Here is a 20,067-nt window from a genome sequence, read left to right as displayed (position 1 = left end):
GACTGGGCAAGATACCGGCTCGGGCTGGGGCTCTGAGTGCTTGTACTGGGCAGTGGGCATCAGCCAGGGAGGAAGCCGGTAGGGTGCGAAGTGCCTCCTTTCAGCCAGATACCTGTCAAATGGGAAGGCAAATATTTCTACAAATATACAACCATGGAAGGCACAAGGTTGAAGACAGTAGCAAATGGCCCATGACTTCCCTTTGCTGTGGCTCTGTTCATCCTGAGTTCAGAGCTCTCCTCATCTGTTTGGAGTGGCTGGCTCTGGTCAGAAACCACAGAGCAGCTGCACCATCTGTGGCGGGGACTCAGTACCCCCCACCGAGCTCTGTCCTCATGCTTTTCGAAAACCTCAGGGAAATGTACTCAGGCCTTCCTTCTCCATCAGTGCCTGCCTGGCTGGGAAAAGATCTAATCTCTGTTAAGAGACAGTTTTTGCAGCCTGGGTCTGGAACAATTGGGGCAAGCAGGAATGAAAGCCCCTTTATCTTCAGGGCTTTGATCTGGGCAGGATTTCCCTCTCCCTTACCATTAGCTCAGAGGCTGGGCTTGCCCTCAGGTAAACACTGGCAAACCCAGCTACCCCTAGACACTAAAATCTCTCCTGGCTTCCTTTCACTCTCTCTGCAGGTTGATCAACTACAAGTTGGTTTCCTGTTGCTTAACATGTTTCTAACTTGAGCAAAATTGTGGCTTGTCGGAAATATTTGACATAACTATTAATTTTTTGACCTATGCTGGCTCCCGCTGATAGAACTCAGGAGCTAAGGGCTGGGAGTGAGTCAGCAGCCTGGATCACCTCGCTGGGGACTGTGGAAGTGGCTGATAGCAGAATCTGCCTCAGGCACTCGTTGCTGCAGGAATTAAAGGAGCTTTGCCAAATTACAGGAGCTTTACCATATGGAAAGCACTTAGCACACGGTAAAAGCTCACTAATTATTAGCTGCAACGAAGTGATAAAGTCTATCATTAAATTGTCACCACAACCCTGCAGGGGCAAATTTTAAGGTATTATTATCCATCCTTTACAGATGAAGACACCAGGCTTATAGAAGTTGACGAACTGGCCTATCCTCCTCTAATGGACAGATAGAAAAGCCAGAATTTGAATCTGGGGTTTTGAGATGACAGAGCATTGAACTCTTTCTCCAAAGCCAGGGCTTCGCAAACTGTCCATGAAGAATCAGGTTTTCCCCCCACAACCTGTCACACATCAGTAGTTTCTAAAATACAATGAAAAGGATTTATTGGAATAGTGAAATGAAGGACATTTAAAATATAAGCCTTATTTTTAAAGTGATTGTTAGATTCAATAGGCATAAAATTACTCTTTCAAATTAGTGTAAAAGAGGATTACATTTGCTATCTGTCCTCTTCTCATGCCGGATCTTGAGAAAGCTTTCTCAAACTAGCCCCAAACTGCAGATCTCGCTTTGAGGAATGGTGCCCCGTTTCCCAGAGCGTGGTGTGCAGGGGGGACCACTTACATCAGCGTCACTTGGATGCTTGCTAAATGCCCCTCTCTGAGCCCCGTCCCAGACTGCTTGGGTCAGAACAACTGAGGGAGAAGTCAGGAATCTGCAGTTCAACGAGTCACTCGGTCATCGCGATGTACTCAGTCTGACCACCAATGAATGCTCTGTGCAATGCTGCTTCCACTCACGGATAATAGAGGTTAGAGAGATGGTCAAGTGAGTGCAGTGTTTTAGTCTACACCCCCATCCCCAGCCGGCTTTTTTTGTTGTTGTTGCTGTTTTTAACTTCTCATTAATTAAATAATTTATTTATATTTTTTCATTTTTTTATTTTTTGTAAAGATTTTATTTATTTATTTGAGAGAGAGAGAATGAGAGATAGAGAGCACGAGAGGGAAGAGGGTCAGAGGGAGAAGCTGACGCCCTGCCGAGCAGGGAGCCCGATGTGGGACTCGATCCCGGGACTCCAGGATCATGACCTGAGCCGAAGGCAGTCGCTTAACCAACTGAGCCACCCAGTGGCCCTAAATTCTTTTTTTTTTTTTTAAGATTTTATTTATTTGACAGAGGGAGACACAGCAAGAGAAGGAACACAAGCAGGGGGAGTGGGAGAGGGAGAAGCTGGCTTACCGCTGAGCAGGGAGCCCGATGCGGGGCTCAATCCCAGGACCCTGGGATCATGACCTGAGCCGAAGGCAGACGCTTAATGACTGAGCCACCCAGGCGCCCTGTTTTTAAATTCTTAAGAAGGTCCTTTCCATAGAAACTCACGGACAGAACCTGCTTTCTCAACTCATTTCAGTACCTGTCCGCAAACATGTACTGAGTGCAAATGACAGGCTGGGTGGAGGGAAGCAGACCACCCAGGGTGCTCACAACCAGTAAACGAGTGTCGATAGAACAGAGGATAGAATCTAGGGTCACTTTGGTGCACAGAGATGGGGGAGATGAGGAGGAATGAGCAATGGAGACTACTGAGGGATGACCAGGAAGGTGGAGAAAAACTAGGAGAGTGAGTGTGGGTTTTGGAAGCCAGAAGGAGGAAATGACCAACTTGGTAAAATACTGCTGATGAGCTGAGCAAGATGAAGACCGAGCACTGACCATTTATTTAGCAACACGGGAGTCATGAAGGTCTTTGGTGAGCTTGAACAAGAGCAGTTTCCTAGAGATGGGAGAGGCTTGTTGGGGTGCATTCCAGTGCAAATGGGAAGAGGGAAATTGGAAACACTGACTGCACACAGTTCTTTCAAGGAGTTTTACTGCAAAGGAAAGAATGCAGGAGCTGGGAGTTAAGATGAGGTCAAGAAGTTGCGCAGGAGGGACAGGGAAATGAAACTTCCTTAGAACTCGTGCCATGGCTAAATCTGTGACTGCTGTAAAGTCCTGTATCTTTTGGAGCGAATTCCTTCAGCAAAACAGAAAAATTGTCTCCTATATTTTCTTCTCAAGCTCTTTCAAACTCTGCCCACTCCCAAATGATATTGTCCAAAAAGAGTCTGCAAATCACTCTTTATTCCTTACATAGCTTAATTTGAACATGTTTTTTTATATGACATTGCATTTTTTCATATTTGCTTCATCTATGTTTTGGCCGAAGTGTGCTAAAGTAGATTTCATCTCTAACCACTTCACCTGCATGGGACTTAAAAAAAAAAAAAAAAAAAAAACTACCACCAAAAACCAACATAACCAGATTATGTAATCATAATAAAATAAGACTTATTGTTATACCTAACAAAATTAATAATGATTTCTAAGTATCATATAATACCAAATCTATATGCAAATATCCCCATTTATCCCCAGTGGTGTGTTGTTCAAATCAGGGTTCAAGCAAAGTCTGCACATTGCATGTGATATTTTTGTCTTTGAAGCCATTTGTTTTTCCTGCCCATTGACCTGTTGAAACTAGATCAGTTGTTCTGTAGAGTGCCCTGCTTTCTGGATTTGTCTTATAACTTCTCTGTGGTGTCCTGTAACTTGTTCTTCTTTCTCCTGTGTTTTCTAAAAACTGGGATTACACATAAAGTCTTAATTATATACAGATTAAACATTTCAGGTGAGAATTTTTCAGAGGTGGTGCTGTATGCTTCATGTCGCCGCACATCAGAAGGCACATACTGTTTAGGTGTCCCACTCTTAGTGAGGCTAAGACTGATCAGGGTCAGGTGGTGTCTGCCTTAAGAGAGGTGTTGTGTGTGTGTGTGTGTATGTGTGTGTGTGTGTGTGTGTGTGTTTAAGATAGGAAAAACAATAGCTTGTCTGTGTGCTGATAAGCATGATCTTTGAAAGAGGGCTACATATGATGCAGAAGAAAAAGGGGAGATTTTGTAGAAGAATATCCTTAAGTAGACAAGAGTATACAGGACCTAGATGAACAAATGTTGGGTATTCCATGTGTTGGGTGCAGCCAATTCATCCGTAGCAACAAGAGGTCATTTGGGCATGAATGCAAGTATGATGAGTAGCTGTGGTACAAAGGTATGTTGTGTGTGTGGTAATTCTATTCTGATAGCTTCCTTTTTCCATATGAATAAGTAGCAAGTTCATCAAGGGAAGGGGATGATGAGGGGACTTTTCATGGGGAGAAAGTCAGATAGTCCTCTAGGAAACTGGCGGGTGAATTGACCAGAAAAGTAACATGTGATTTCTAGAAAGCATGAAGGAGCTGCTTGCAGTTAGTGATCATGAACTTGAAGTGAAATCCCTAAGTATTATTTTGTGATTTCTTTAGCCATGCAGCTGTATACTTGCAGGTGTAGGGGAGGACAGAGAGTTGGATTTAACCAGGATTGGGATTTATCCAACATTGTGTGATGAGAGAGGCCAACTGAATGACCGACCATGGAGTTGAAGCTGGGTAGGAAGGGAAGTGAGGACATGAAGGAAGTGGGAGACAGTGAGAAGGTGGTAGGAGCAACCACAGGAAGATAGTTGGAGGTCAGTACTAGTCGGGCTAAACTACAAAGATAGGAGCGGTGACTGAGGGTGGTGGTGCCTGAAATCAAGACTGTGGAGTTATTTTTTGAAAATGATAAGATCAGAGATACAACGTTGGGGGTGAGTGGCTAAAGTCGCCATTTTTGGAGTAGAGGAGAACAAAGAACTGAGAGACCAGGGGACTGGAATGTTGATATCCCCAAAGACAGGGCAGAAATAGTGTGCGGAGGATTATAGTGAGCCAGGTGTGAAGATATTCAAGGAATGAAGAAGAGTGTCCTGGTGGAGGGGAAATGACTTCACCAAGGCAGGTAGCAGGCGGCGGCATTTGCACGGGGTTGTGCGAGGATGAAATGAGTTGGTGCACGTGAGGTTCTCAGCACTGAGCACAGGCTCTTCGTGTCTCAGCGCTTAACCCACTGGATTTATTTTTACAGGGCAGGGGGGAGGGATTTCTCTTCATTTTAAGACCTTCTAAGGGGCAGAGCTGTTCACATAGCTCTGTGTGCCCCCGGGAGATGATAAATCCCTTGTCACTCAGTGTACCCAATAGACAAAATGAACATCTGCAGCGACAGGGCTGCCAAGGGGATTCTAGCAACCAAAGGTGATGGGTGTGTGAGTGAGTGTGGGTGTAGCAGTTGAAGGATATGGGGGATGGGGCAGTGGTATCAGAGCTAGCTTCATTCTGTCATTCAGACGTGACCGAGCATGTCCCTCTTCTGGCTTAGAACCTGGCTAGATGTAGAGCGGCCAGAAATAAACCTGAAAGGAACCGTCAGTCTGGGTGGGATATCCCATCTGCAAGCAGATAAGTGTCACATAGTGTCCCGAGAGCCAGAACGGGCACAATGGGGTCGCGCCGACCTCCGTGGAGTCAAGAAAGTGTTCAGAGCCCAGGGGCACTTAAGCTGGTGCTGGGGACGGTGCAGGTGCTGAGTGGGTGTGACCCCATGTGAACAGGGTAGGAAAGAACCTTTCGTCGGGAGGAATTTCCTTGCAGGGCAGCAGAAGATGAAAGAGCACAGGGCATCTGGAGTGCCATAACTGAGTTAATGCTGAGAAAGTCACTCCTCTTCCCTATTTTAGTTTCCCTATTTGTAATTTGGGACAGTAATGGTACACACAGGGTAGGGCCTGGTGAGAAGCAAATGAAATGATGCGTATAATTTTTGTCACAAGCCCTGTTGTGATCCCTTTGGGTGTGTTAACTTACTTGATTATTTAAACAGTCCTACGAGACTGGCTCTTTTATTATTATTCCCATTTTACACATAAAGAAGCTGAGTCTTAGAGGATTGAGTAGCTTGCGGGAGGTCATGTAACTGGTGAGAGACAGTTTGGACTCTTGCCCCGATCTGTCTAATCCCAGAGCTCTGACCCTCAACCCTGAAGCTAGTCAGTGCTGAGCACATAGCTAGTGCTAAATAAACGGTAGCTGTTACGGTCATGACTGCTCAAGTTTCTCACCTGGAGGATTGAGGACTCTGTTATAACTTCTGCAGCGGGTTGAAGTTCACCAGGGCTGCAATCTCATGAGCAGCAGTGACTGTTTCTGGAAGACTCTCATCACCTACCATAGATGTACATCAACAGTTGTGCTACTTTCTTTCAGCTCGTCGGTTTTTAGAAATCAAGAGCAGGGAGTGGTTGCTATCTCCTAGGAGGGCAAGTTGTTCTGAGCAGATGTGATTGGTAGGGGGAGGAAGATCTGCGTTAGCTGCACTCCTCTGCTATCTGGGCACTGAACTCAAACCAAAGTCGCACGCCCCAGCAGCTTACTTACTGGGGGATGCGAACCAGCATAAACAAGAGGCGTCATCTACAGAGCAGTGGGCTTCCCGCGGTGTTCCTTATGAGGGTGCCAAGAAAGAACCTTTTCCATCAGTGATGCCTGAGGAAAGCACAGACCTCTTAAGAGCTGCTGATCCTTCATTCACTCCACAAACAATTATTATCTGCCACCTGCCATATACTCCTCTAGGCCCTGCAGATAGTAGCGAAGAAGGCTGACAAGCTTTTTATGGAAAGAGTTTCCATTTTTAGTAGAGGAGGCAGATGGTAACCAAATAATAATATGAATGCCCACGTAATTGCAAACTCATGCCACAAAGGCAACATCCATGACAGGGCAAAGGGTAGGGCTGTCAGAGATATTTTCGGACTCTCCCGGGAGTCTGCCTGGGAGCTAGTGCTTTGAATGGATGAGGAGAGCCCTGAGTTTTTGACAAAGATCACCACGACACCTCTCACTTTTGCCCTGTCAGACAGGCCCAGGGCCTGCCCACACCTGCCCACCCGCCAGTCTGAGCCCCAGGCCTGCCGGGCGGGGGCCTCTCCCTCGGTCGTGGGAGGGAGCCAGCTGTGGCCACCGTGGCTTCCTCTGCGCTCTGTGAATGCTGCATCTCTTAGGACAGGCTTGGAGACCAGCCCGACAGCGGGTATGGAGTTGATACACAAGGTATTTTCAATATTGTCCCTAACAGTTTCGCCTTCATTACTCCACTAACATAAGGAGCACAATAAAGGAAGTCAGACTGAGAGATGAGAAGTCCTCTCTCAGCTTGTTCCTCAACTGTTTTCAGGTCTCTATCACATACATTTTTTCTAGATATTTGGACTTGAGTAACTTTTCGTCACAATGATGTATGCACAGATAACGTTCTCTGTTGCACTCTTTTTGTTTTAATATTTGAAGAATTTTCCCCCCGATTGCTACATAAATTCACACACAATTATTGATATATGTTATTACCTTATATATTTTAAATTAATTAATATTGTTATATGTGTGTGTGTGTGTATTCTCTCTATCAGGTGGATGTACCCTAGTTTAACTATTTCCCTTTTGCTGAGGCCTTAGTTGTTAGCCGTAGGTTTTCACCATTAGAGATCTCCCAGCTGAAAACTATTTTTCTTCGTGCATGTGCATGTGGCTTTATAAAACTCATTCTTTATCCCGCTGACCCTCCTCCAAACCCCACCACAACTGTGAAAGGTTGGGAGTCCTCTACCTGCAAAGACACCGAGATACATCCTGTTTTTCTCCTTTCAATTATTTATTGTCTTATTTCCTGCAAGTCAAAAGCTCTTAATTCTTTGACCTGGTTACTTTCTAAAAAGGTTAAGTTAATTTCTACTTGCTCTCTCAAAATATACCAATTGTATTATAACCAGGGCAGTAATGAGTATTATCATTTTGAAAACTGCTGCCTCAGGTAAATTCTATAAACTGGCATCTTAACATGCCAGTTGTCCTATTTGGGCTTCTCTCAAGATTCACCATAATTTTATATGCCAGTTACTTATGTTTTCAATTTTGTGATTTGTCCATTCACGAGGGGCCTGTTTATTTTGAGAAGCTTTGACTCTCTTTACCCTTTGTGCAGCTGGACTCTTTTTGTCCTTTTAATTACATCATTTTCTTGGAGACAAGTGGGAGTTTTCTTGCAAGTGACTCTATCGAAGTTTTCTTTTACTATTTTTCTACATTCCATCAGAAGAGCTGACAAACATAGAATTCTGTTTTCAGCTTTCTAAAATTATATTTTTATAATCTTTTTTCTAACACCAAGAGTAATGCATATACATTTTAGAAATTTTGGAATATACAAGAAACTGTAAAACATGAAAACATTCATTATTTTACCATCCAGGCTTACCTTATTTTGTTTTGTTTCTAGTCCTTTCTCTTTTTTACATGTACATTGAAGAAAAAAATTTTTGGATTTGATTAGAATATTATATACAACTCTATACAACTTTGGCAACTTATTTTTTTCCAGTTAGCATTATACTGATTGAAATTTCACATATCATAAAGTGTTCTTTGATAATAAATAATTGTCTAGAGTGTATTCAGGGGTGATCTGAATCTTCTCTCCCCAAATTACTATTTGTGTAACCAGTGACCGAACAATCCTTTCTTCCTAGATTGGTCTGTGGTGCCTGCTTTATCCTTCTAGCATGTTCTTATCTAGTATCAGGCTATTTCTATGCCTTCTCTGCTATTCACGACCCTGAGCACAGCACCTATAATGGGCTCTTGTCTCTGTGTTTCTTTTTATGAGCTCTCCAGGCTTCCTGGATTGAGCTGTAGTGGAGGCCAGGAAACTTGCAGAGGGGCCTGTCTGCCTTGTTAATCTTTAACCCTGCCCCTGCTGGAAACCAGCTCTTACCTCTTCTTTGTTTTTTTTTTTTGGCCTTTGCAGATGTTTTTCGATCATCCGGAGAAAAATGAGCCTTGGCCTCTAGACCCAATAAAGCAAACATTCCTCCCATGGAGACTAGCACTGGTTCCTAAGGACCTGAAGGGCCTGCAGCCCCAGGGGGATTAGCCAAAAGCAGGTAAGGAATACCTGGAGGCATGGGCTATGGGGGGCAGCGAAAGGGTACATTCCTAATTAAAAAATGGGGCGGTAGAGTGTGCTGGCCAGGAGTCAGCGTCTCGAGGTCTGACTACAGCTTCGCTATTGTCTTCATGTATTTGTTTGGTTCTGATTCAGTGAGGGGTGGGGATAGGTGGTTTCGCTGTGTCTATAAATGGGAAGTGTGAGATTTGAAGTTATTCTGTGATTCAGTCCACCCTTTTTGAGCACCTACTTTGTTCCAAGCCCTGCCTTTGGTACTGGGCATGTAGTGATGAGTAAACCAGGGCAGGAACCTTACTTTGAAATTTTCTTTCTGTTGCTTCAGGGTTGGCTTTTTCTTTATAGGTGACAATGTAGGTGGGACTGGATTCTTCTAGAAATCCAGTGGGGGTAGTAAGGATTTATTGATACAGTCGCATCAGTTCAGTAATGCTTTATTGAAAACCCAGTCAATTTTGGGGACTGTGCTGGATGCTGGGGTTTCAGGCATGAGCCAGGAGGAGGTCCCCTCTAGCAGGGTCAGCAGGAAAAGCGAGCATTGCTAAACACTAGAAATGAAGGAGGAGCGGGTGCTCCATGGGAGGCCGGAAGCAGAAAGTTAACCCTGTCTGTTTGCCAGGCAAGTGGACAAGGGAGAGACGACAGCAGTGCAAAGACCCAGAGGCTAAGACATCTGGAAAATCCAAAGCTTGATATGTTTTCCCAAAGAATTAGGGGAGAAAAATTTACTACTCCCTTCCTTCTGTTCGGGCTGCTTAGAGGGAACCACCTCAGTCCCTGTCTCTTTAGAGAAGTTGGAGAGGGGATAAAGGGTCTTGGAGCTCTCTGTTGTCTATGAGCAGAAGCTCCAGCCAGAGAGTGGACTTGGAGCCTTAACAGAGGGTGGTGTCAGGACACCTGGGGAGCCCCAAGGTGAGCTTTCAGATGAGTGTGCCAGGGCCATGACCTTGAAGGCTAAGGCTGTCTTAAGGTGGCAGGACTCTTGTTCAGGGCTCTCTGGAAGAGCTTTTCTTTTCTGGGACCCTCAACCTTGGAGTATAGGTGCTGCCAGGAAGGTGACCACCATCCCCTTCCGAGCCTTAGTTCCTACACGGTGAATCGGGTCCCGCCTCCTTACCTCCTGTCTCATTTCACGCATATACCAGAAAAGTTAAGTCCCAACTCTGAACTGCACCACTTCCAAATCACTTGTGCAACTTTGGAGATCATATAAATAAGTAATAAATCGATAGATATAAAACCTGAGTTTTTTCAACTATAAATGGAGCCAATACAATTTGCTCTGCTTACATGACAGGGGTGTTCTGGGTCTCGTAAGGCTGTTACTGTGAAGGGGCCGCCTGAGGGGAAAACAGTGCCCGAGGGTGAGGGCTGGGGCATGCCCATGGCCAAGGGGGTTTTTCTGGGATTGCCCGGCTGATTGACTTGTTCCTGCAGAGCCCCTCATTTCTGAGTCCTGTTTGGTCAATGCTGACTTTTCACTGTCTTTTAATACAGATGCCTGTCTTTTAGTGGAAAGACCATGAACTTTTAGAGTCAGACAGACCTGGGTTGGAATCTGGTTCTGGCACTGACTGACCTGCTGACCTTGGGGAAGCCCTGTAACTCTGCTAAGCCTCAGTGTTTTCATTTTCTCTAGTGGGGCTGTGGATACTATGCCATAGTGTTGCAGTGAATACGAAATCCAACATTGCAGCTAAAGTGCCTACCATATTGTAGGCACTTCTTAAATGCTCCATTCCCTTCTTCTTGAGTTCTTTAGCTCTCATAGCCAAGGGATCAGTTTTCTGACCTGCCACAAACCCCCCTCCCCCATTTCATGACCACACGTCCGAATTTTTCTCCCTCTGTGTACATTCTGTCACTTCCCACATTCTGCAGCTCAAGGCAAGCGCCCATTCTCCCCAGAGCCACCCGTTCCTGAAGTCCGGGGTGGTAAGAAGCACGATTTGGTCTGCCCATAGATTCCAGGAATGGTCTGGATGTCACTTACATTAAAGAGTCTCAGATGAGGACGTGAGCTCGGGTTGATGAGTCATGGCCAGTGTTCCACTCTGCCATCTCTCCCTGTCCCACACTGCCTCCACATGACCTCCAGCCAAAGGGGTTACTCTCTGGTCTCTGTTCAGAACACTTCCTGTGCCTTTGGAATGACTTAGTTCAAATACCATTTCTGCTGGTCATCCCAGCACTCCGTGAGTGAGAGAGAGATTATTCTGCAGAAAACCTAGGTAGAGACAGGTTTAGTGACTTGTCCAAAGTCACCACGAATGGGGGGAGACCCAGGTTTCGTGAATCCCTAGTCCAGTACTTTTACCCCTTGTCCCGGGTATCCTTAGCACTGGGCTCCATAGGAAGGAACTATGGATCCCTAGTGGGTTGGCAAAACCCCAGGGGTGATTGCTTAGACTCACTAAGGTAAATAAACCCAATTATTTAAGAAAGAATTTAATGTTTTCCAGAAGATACAGACATTGTTTGAGTTCAAAGTACTTCCATCTTCCATTCAGTTATGCAATAAATTCTGGGAAAACAAAGTAGGGCTTTACCCAGATATAAAGGGGACTATGAGGCTCTATTTTTGTAAAAAAATCCTTTTGCCAGGACGGTCAGCAGTTCTGTGCATGCTTATGCTGAAAAGAACATGGATTATGGAATCAAGTGCTCTTGGATTTGAACTTTAGTGCTATCGTTTACTCAGCTTTGTGATCCTAGGCACTTCTCTTAACCTCTCAGAGCCTTAGGCCACTAATCTATAGATACGGAGATTGTAACACCTTCCTGGCTAGTGGTGGTCAGGCCTCTCTGCACAGCTCGGGGGATGCCCTTCCTACTAGACTATCACGTACATACATGGTGCCGGCTGGAGCTGTGCGTGGCGGGGCCCTGGTCTATGGAGAAATTAGGTGAAATAACCCCTTACATACTTGATGCATCTTTGCTTTTATCTCCTTAATTTGTCACGTGTCTGCTGTCTTACCAAGATTTCCTCTCCTTTACCACAAGGTGAGGCAGCTTCCTGCCACTTGATAGTGCTCTTGCAGGGTACTCTGTGAAGCCGGGTGTTATGCTGTAAGCTAACTATTGGTTTACTTCTCAAGCAGGAGTCCAACATCACAGGCCTTAGAGAGATACGCCACAGGTCTATGGCACTGTCTGTGGACAGAGGTCTGGCAATTTTAAAAGGATGCAGGGCCCCTTAGGATGGTAGGCAGTTTGGATTCTTGCGAGGTAGACCAGTCATCCTGCTCTTCTTTTTCCTCCTAGTGTTCTCCTAGTTTTTCAAGCATGCATGTGTTCATTGAACACACAGCATAGGGCCCCAGGAGTCCAGCGGTGTGTAAGCTATGGTTCCTGACCTCACCAAGCTCAGGGTGCAGTCAGGGAGCTACAGCAAGACAACACAAAACTAAGAGTCAGGGTGTAAAAAGGAACGGCAGGAGAATACAGAAAGTGTTCATGGCTCGGAGAGGAAAAGGGGAGCGTCGGAGGACTGCTGTCTACATTCAAAGCCCCAACTGAGGCGGAATGTTTACTTCAAGTTGTTGCAGGCTGCAGGCCTGGTGGGAGGTAGACCAAAGGCTGGAAGTGAGTCTCCTCACTCTGACTCCATTGCCCAGCTCATCACCCCACCTCTTGCCTGTCACTGCTTTTAGATTTTGTTCATATCGGGTTTTTTTGGTTTTTGGTTTTTGGTGTTTTTTTTTTTTTTTTTTTTGCCTCATCCTACCTTTTCTAGGCTTGTTTTCTGCTCAGAACAGAGTGGCTGCTCTGAACACATCTTTCATTATGATTCACACCAACCTGAAGAAAAAGTTCAGCTGCTGCGTGCTGGCCTTTCTCCTGTTTGCAGTCATCTGCGTGTGGAAGGAGAAGAAGAAAGGGAGTTACTATGATTCCCTTAAGTTGGAAACAAAGGAATTCCAGCTGTTGAGAGGTCTGGAGAAACAGGCTGTGACTTTGAGCAGCACCCAGAAGTCCCCCAGGGGCCGCCAGGCCCTCAGCAGTCCCCGAGGCCCAGCCAAGGCCAAGCCTGAGGTCTCCTTCCAGGTATGGAACAAGGACAGCTCTTCCAAAAACCTCATCCCCAGGCTGCAGAAGATCTGGAGGAATTATCTGAATATGAACAAGTACAAAGTGTCCTATAAGGGGCCAGGGCCAGGTGTCAAGTTCAGCGCAGAGGCCCTGCACTGCCACCTCCGGGACCATGTGAATGTCTCCATGGTAGAGGCCACAGATTTTCCCTTCAACACCTCTGAATGGGAGGGTTTCCTGCCCAAGGAGAACATCAGGACCAAGGCTGGGCCATGGGGCAGGTGTGCTGTTGTCTCATCAGCCGGATCGCTGAAGTCCTCCCAGCTGGGCCGAGAAATAGGTGGGTTCTGGGGTGTTAGCGCTGCTCCTCTGGGGCCGGGTGTGTGGTTGGGACTGGAAAGGAGCGGCCCAAGTAGCGCTTGTGACCTAGCACAGTGGGCCCACCTCAGTGTTTTGCAGGCTTCTCACGTGACTGAGAGGTACCCTGGGGGCAGCCGAACGGGTGGGGATCCATCCAGGCTCCCGGCATCTTTATCAGTGAGAACAGCTTTGCTTTTCTCTGTTTTAAATAGTGCTCTTCTGGGGCGCCTGGGTGGCTCAGATGGTTAAGTGTCTGCCTTCGGCTCGGGTCGTGATCCCGGGATCCTGGGATCGAGCCCCATATCGGGCTCCCTGCTCAGCCGGGAGCCTGCTTCTCCCTCTCCCCCTGCTCGTGCTCTCTCTCTGTATCTCTGTGTCTCAAATGAATAAACAAAATCTTTGAAAAAGAATAGTGCTGTTCTACAGAAGATATTGTTGGAAAAGTGAGTTCTGCCACTACCAATAGGCACCACACTGGAAACTGACTTTTAAAAATAATAGAAGCACCGATTTCTCCTGTCTCTTCTGGTCCTTAAACTCTGTAATTTTACTGGCTAGTTGAGGATTAATTGTCTCTCTTGGCTTCAACTACCTGAATAATTTTCAGGCTTTCTGTTTGAGGATCATTAATTAGAGTAGGAATTCTTAACGTGGGGACTGTGGACCAACTTTAGGGGGTTCACGAATCCCTAAAGCTGTGTGCAAAATCCCTGTGGATTAGGTGTGCATACAGTGTGCGTTTGTGTGCGGTAAGTCAGTCTGTACATTTTTCCAGAGAAAAAGTCCATAGCTTCCAGTCGATTATTCTCAGAGGTGTCTGTGACCCAAAAAAGGCTAAAAGTCACTGGTCAGAATATATCAACTTGCTTTTTTTTTAAATCCTTCACAGTTAACAAAGATGGAAGTGGCAGTAATCTCTAATAAGAGATTACATAGCAGTCCCCATAGACAAGGGGGTTCAGAGAAATGAGAAATCTCTCCAAAACACACATGATCCCATCACTTGCTCGCTCAAAACCCTTCTAGGACTCCTGGCTTAAAGAATGAAACCCAAAGTCTTGATTGTGACCGTCCACATTCTGTAGGAGTGTACACATGTTTGTAAACATGTGTACAACACAAAGCTTAGGGCTTTGGGCTTAGGGCTCCCTAGTATCCTTATTTTGAGAGAATGTGTTTTCCATTATTGTGAAATGAATCAAGCTAAAGGAAGGAGAGTACAGAAAGCCTTGCTCTTCTCGCAGGCTCTGGAAGGTATTGGAGCAGGTAAGGTCATACGTCTCCTGTTTTATTCCCTTCCTGTGACTGCCAGGAAAAATGGTCTGAAACCAACCACAGGCTCTCAAAGGAAGAACAGGAGAGAGGACCCAAATTGGATTCTCTGGAGCAGGAAGAAGTGGTGAGATCACATTCTGTGCCTTCCCAAATAGGCAGCACTCACTAATAAAGGCTGCCAAGATAACTGGCCCCACTCCAACTTTTGCTTTTGCCTTTTTGGTTTCTTTTGGACTTTGTTTTCTAGAAGCTCAGTGTGACTAGTTTTTGTTCACTCGTAATGGAACTAAATTCCTTTCTTTCTTCCTGATTTTTGCTCTATAACAGTAATGTTTCGAATATCCCAGGTGCTAGCGGATCCTCTTTTTCATGTAAACTCATCACTGACAGCCTGGCCAGAACTGGGTTACGGTTTCCAGCAGAGCCTGATACTTCTATGAATCGGAACTACAGTCTTGATGCACTCCATGAAAGTTTGGAGTGATGTACATACACAGTAAAATAATCTTTTTCTCTAGACTACAGTTAGAATTTCAAGTATGTATTTCCCTAGAAAGACTTTGCTCTTGAGATGTAATGAACATTGCATGTTGGACTTCCGGTGTTCTGCCCTTTCAATAGGGCATTCCCCTGGGCATTTAGTCCAACAGATGTTTTAAGGAATTCATTCATTCTTGTATTCATTCATGGAGCTTTCAACCTTATGGAGCAGGAGCTTAGAATACAAAGGGGAAAGAGACGGGGAAGGCCCTTTGCTGAAGGCCTGGGACTATCAGGCAGCATCCCAGGCGCACGGCCTTTCCACTATACCTGGAATTTGTCCCGCTTATTGCTGACTATTGAGTGTATTGGATGGCTTTAAATTGTTTGCTCTTAAAGCTGTACTGCTAACAGGGTTTTTGCGCAGATGACTTAACTGCCTAAAGGGGAAATATCCACAGCTGTGGGGCTAGACCAAAGTAAGATAAGTTTTGTGGCTCTTTTTTGTCCACTGCAAAACTGTTTACTGGAGGGATTGTAATAATGTACTGTGTCTCCAGCAGTCTCTCAAGCCAGCCAGCGGTGGGCACGGCCATTTTCAATTATTTTTGATACATGTACCCGTAAGGTATCTTAGATTGGTTTGAGTTTTCAGGTCAAACAGTAGTGTATTTGAAAAACATTATGACCGACAGGAGTAATGCTTATCGTGCACCTGCTGTGAGCCTAGCGTGCCTTGCCTTTGAATCCTCCCAGGAATTCTGTGATATGGGGACGATTATTGTTCCCAGTGAACTGGCGAGCTAAGTGTTGAGTCTCAGAGATCATACAGCTGGTAAATAGTGGACTAGGACTTGAAACTGGGGCTTTCGACTCCAAGGCCCACATGCTCATCCCCTCTGTTCTTGCGCCTGTGGTTATGGCTTTATAATAAAATTTCTGGTGTGATGAATCCCTTGTCAGGTTAAAAAAAAATCCCATGATATTCTTGCTTGCTTGCTCTCCTACAGGGAAGGAGAAGCGCATTCGGAGTTGAGGCAAAAGCAAGAAGCAAAGCCTGCGTGGGGGAAAAGTGCAGAGTGTGTGGGACCCTGCAGGGTGAAGGGGGCTGACTAAGGCCAGAAAGGTAGGCAGGGGTCAGCTCCTACAGAATGTGGACGGTCACAATCAAGACTTTGGGTTTCATTCTTTAAGCCAGGAGTCCTAGAAGGGTTTTGAGCGAGCAAGTGATAGGATCATGTGTGTTTTGGAGAGATTTCTCATTTCTCTGAACCCCCTTGTCTATGGGGACTGCTATGTAATCTCTTATTAGAGATTACTGCCACTTCCGGGTGAGAAGTGCCAGGCCTGTTTGAGCGGTGATCGTGGTGGTGGAAAGAACGAGTTTGATTTGAGAAGAGACAGAAATTGGTGTCTAACTAGAAATGACCTTGAGTGACAGGCGGGAGCCAGGGTTTCTAGCCTGGAAGCAGGCGATCTCATATTACAGGGGAGCATGCTTCTGGAGGAGTACAGGTGCTGTGTCGGAGGTGCTGAATCTCAAGTATTTGTGGATTTCCCTGAGTAGATATCTATGCAGTTGGGTATTTGATTCCAGGGAAGGGTCAGGCAGGAGGAGATGAAATTGAGGAATCATTTGTCCCGAGGTGACAGGTGCAGTCCAGGAGAGAGGGCTGAGGAGAAAGGCTGGGGAAAGTGTACATTTAATAGACAGGGTAAAGCACAGGGAAGGCGGAGACATTCAGAAGGCCAGTGAGAAGGCCCAGGGAGAAGCAGGTGTTTGCTGTATGATGGAAGGCAAGCGGAGTGGAGTTTGGGCAGATTTGGGGCAGATGGAGTTCTTGTGCAGAGTGAGGACTGAGAAGACATCCTTGGGTTGTGGAGCTCAGAAAGTATGATTGTTTATATCAGGGGTCAGCGAACATTTCCTGTGAAGGGCCAGGCAGCAAATATTTGTGGTTTTGAGGCCATACAGTGTCTCTCACAGCTCCTCAGCTCGGCCGTCTTCATGCAAAAGCAAACTAGACCATAGTAAATGAATGGGCCTGGCTATGTTCCAGTAAAACTTTATTTACAAAAACAGAGAATAGGCCAGATTTGGCCTTCAGGCCATAATTTCCCGGCCCGGATCTATATTATATCGAGTTTACCTAACCAGGACCAGAATATAGCCTTCCAAATATGATTATATGATTCATTAAGCTACTTTGAAAATGTAAAAAAAACTTGGTCTAAATTGTGATAAAATTTCTTTCATAACAATTTCCAGCTATTTAGAGTTACTATACCCAGAGGCAGTGGGTTTTGGTGTATTGATGAATTCACTAAGGAGCCGATTCTGTTGAGTAATCTAGGCATGCAGTTATGTCCTGTGCCTATCATGGTGCATTTATTTCTGCATTTTCTAATTTGTGTCTTTTCCTGTCCTCTAATTCTAAGTTCAACCGAAGTGGTGGCCCCTGTTTTCTGCAGCCTTCCCCTTGCAAAGGCTCGTTTGCCAGGCTCCTGGGAGCTGTGGATTTCTCCTGGTGATTTCCTGGAGGCCCATTTGATTTCAGAACTTCTTCCGCCTTCAATAGCAAAGGACAGTTTGGCCAACAAGGATGCTCTCCTCTTTCTTTCTGAACTTAGTGGCCTGTTTGAAAGTTTTCTTCTTCGACTGATTCTTTTCTTTCTTAGAATAAAGTCCAAACTTCATACCTGGCCTCCACAGCCTGTGTGGCCTGGTTCCTGCCAGCTTTTGTAGCTACGTCTTTTCTTTTTCTTGCCCTCACTCACTTGTCTCCAGCCGGGTCCTTATTGCCGTTGGGGTCCCGACAGTGCCGCATCCTCTGGCTGGAATATACTTCCCTGAACCCTTCCCATGCTCGGCCCTCCTTTGGGTTCAGCTCCGAGGTGTGTCCTGAATCGTCACTCTCTCCAGAGGACATTCCCTCAGCATCTCTGTCACACCGCTTAGTTTATTTGTGCCATAGCATCAGCCACAGTCTGTCATTACCTCAAGTGTCGGTGGTTGTATTTATTGGCTTGCTCCTTGCTGTAGATTGCAAAATCTCTGAGAGTAAGGACCTTGTCTTTCTTGTTCACGGCCATTGTCTCTGGCACCTAGAACTGTGCCTGATGGGGAGGAGGGGCTTAATCAGTATTTGTTTAGTGAACAAAAGCATTTTCTTTTCTTATGGTCAATACCAAGGAGGGATCGTCAGCCTCCTGTGCTGGGTGTTCTCCGTTATGCCTACAAACCCACGCTCCTCCCTTTTCTGTTGGACTCTGTGCCCTGGGACATTGAATTTGGGACTGTGTCAACTGGGCTTCCTGGCCCTCTGGCTTTTATGTGGGGCCAGACAACAGAAGTGCTGCTCCAAAACTGAGAAGGAGGAGAGTGAAGTCGGGGTGTTTGTCCCCCCCAGCTCTCTCCTTGCAGAATACCCATGGGCTGCTACTTTCCCTCGGCTCAAAGTTTAGCCCCTTTCAAGCAGCCTCTCTGTCTGAGGCCTGCTCTCTCTCTCTCTCTCTCTCTCTCTCTCTCTTCCCTCAGGCCGAGAAGTCAGAGGGAGGGACGAAAGAGCGGATGGGGTATTGATTCCCTTCTTGCCGGCTGGACGTTAGCAGGAGCCGTGTTCCCCTCAGGGCCACCACTCCCGACAGGTGGCCATCTTCAGTTCAGGGCCCCTGCTCTTCTGGCCACATCAGATGTGGGGGGTAGTAGGGGCCACTTCTGCAACCGACCCCGGGGTATTGGCCGTTCCTTGTTGATTTCTTGAAATCCTACCTACAACATTGTAAATAGTCCTTTTATTCAGTGACTTTGATTCTTAGTGACTCCATCTGACTTTGTCATGTGGTGGTCCTGGGATGCCCACACTAATAATTTGCTCACCTGTGAAATGGGGAAGCTGACCGAGGGACGTTTCTGATGGATCTGCATTTCTGGTGTGATTACTGCTGGGTTACTTTTGAAGCCAGTGACCGATACTGACAAACGTGTTGCAATCTGAGTTGTGTAAAGGTGTGCCTTCTGCCCTCTTTGAAGTTCAGGGTGCCTGCCCTGTAAGCTGATAAAGTTTGGACTCTGCACATCTCATATAATTTTCAAACCATCTTGATGAAATTTGCCCTAGGATTGAGATAGGGTTATTTTTGTGACTAGATTAGATATGTCTAGATTCCTGAGGTTCAAAACCTATGTTAGAAATGAAATAAAGAGGGAGGCTTTCATCCCTTAATTCTGTGAGTATTCTTTTTTCAGATCATCTTGAATTGAGCCACCCCAAATAAATTTCCCACAGGGAGGGAACTAGAACAACAGAAAATTGGGCTGACCTCCAAACCTTGTGCAGATGTCAGTGGTGAGCCTCAAACTTGCTTGATCAAGTCAGGTTGGGATGAGCTCCTAGGACATTGGCTCAAGGTTGAGCTAGATCTTAAAAGTCATTAGTTCTCTCCCCCAGAAGATTGGTCAGTGCCACATAGAGAAACTTCTCCAAGTCTTTCAAACTCTGCTGAAACAGCTACGGGACAGGGACCTAGAGCCAGGGAGTAAATGGATTTTTAAAAACATGGTCTGTTTGATCTTGCCTGGATTTAGGACATTGTTTCTGACAAAGAGTTCTTCTTTTTCGACAGAAAATGTGGGATTCAGTTTTGATCTATGACCTCCTTTTCTACCTCTGTCAGCACCCGGGCTTGTGACCCTTCCTGGGCCTCAGGTTCCTAATGGTACACTTAGGGAGTTGTCTTGGAAACCATAGTAAATCCCTCCCATTTGCTGAGCACTGCAAGCTTCTCCGAGTGCTGTGGGGACATTGCACTTGTGGGTGACACTGAGCTTATGGTCGCTTCTTCCTTTTCCTGACGGGGATGGAAGTATGACCTACTGGTAATACCGAGAGAATATTTGGGTTGCTCGTTTGGTGGCTGGGGTCGCTATTCCACGTGAGGCAGCACACCAGCCCCGGGCACCTCTCTGCTGTGCTAAGGCACACTGGAGTCATGGGAAGGGATTTCAGGGATGCCCAATATGAGCCTCGTTAGCTTCTGCAGGGGCCAGGCGGACAGTGGGTCATCTGTCTACAAACTGCCAGATTGCCCCGTACAAATATGATCCTTTCCCCTCCGACGGGGACCATG

General features: G+C 46.1%; 1 protein-coding gene across 8 annotated transcripts in view; it reads left to right on the top strand.

Annotated features, from left to right (window-relative positions):
• Positions 1-20,067, top strand: part of ST6GAL1 (ST6 beta-galactoside alpha-2,6-sialyltransferase 1) — a 126,532-nt gene that overhangs the window by 84,743 nt on the left and 21,722 nt on the right. For 5 of the 8 annotated variants that reach the window (XM_028100937.2, XM_028100935.2, XM_088025076.1 and 2 more), the window contains 2 exons: positions 8,629-8,764; positions 12,527-13,162. In XM_028100937.2, coding sequence (XP_027956738.1) covers positions 12,577-13,162 — 586 coding nt within the window. In that variant the 5' untranslated portion in view covers positions 8,629-8,764; positions 12,527-12,576. Of the gene's footprint in view, positions 1-6,718; positions 6,879-8,628; positions 8,765-12,526; positions 13,163-20,067 lie in introns of those variants that run through there. The other 3 variants (XM_028100941.2, XM_028100936.2, XM_028100942.2) reach the window with 3 other exon arrangements.

The sequence above is a fragment of the Eumetopias jubatus genome, unplaced genomic scaffold (genome assembly GCF_037043125.1).
Source record: "Eumetopias jubatus isolate StellerSeaLion01/CBP00866 unplaced genomic scaffold, mEumJub1_p1.0 scaffold_1, whole genome shotgun sequence".
In the NCBI taxonomy this organism is placed as follows: domain Eukaryota; kingdom Metazoa; phylum Chordata; class Mammalia; order Carnivora; family Otariidae; genus Eumetopias; species Eumetopias jubatus.
This window is presented reverse-complemented; position numbering and strand designations above follow the sequence as displayed.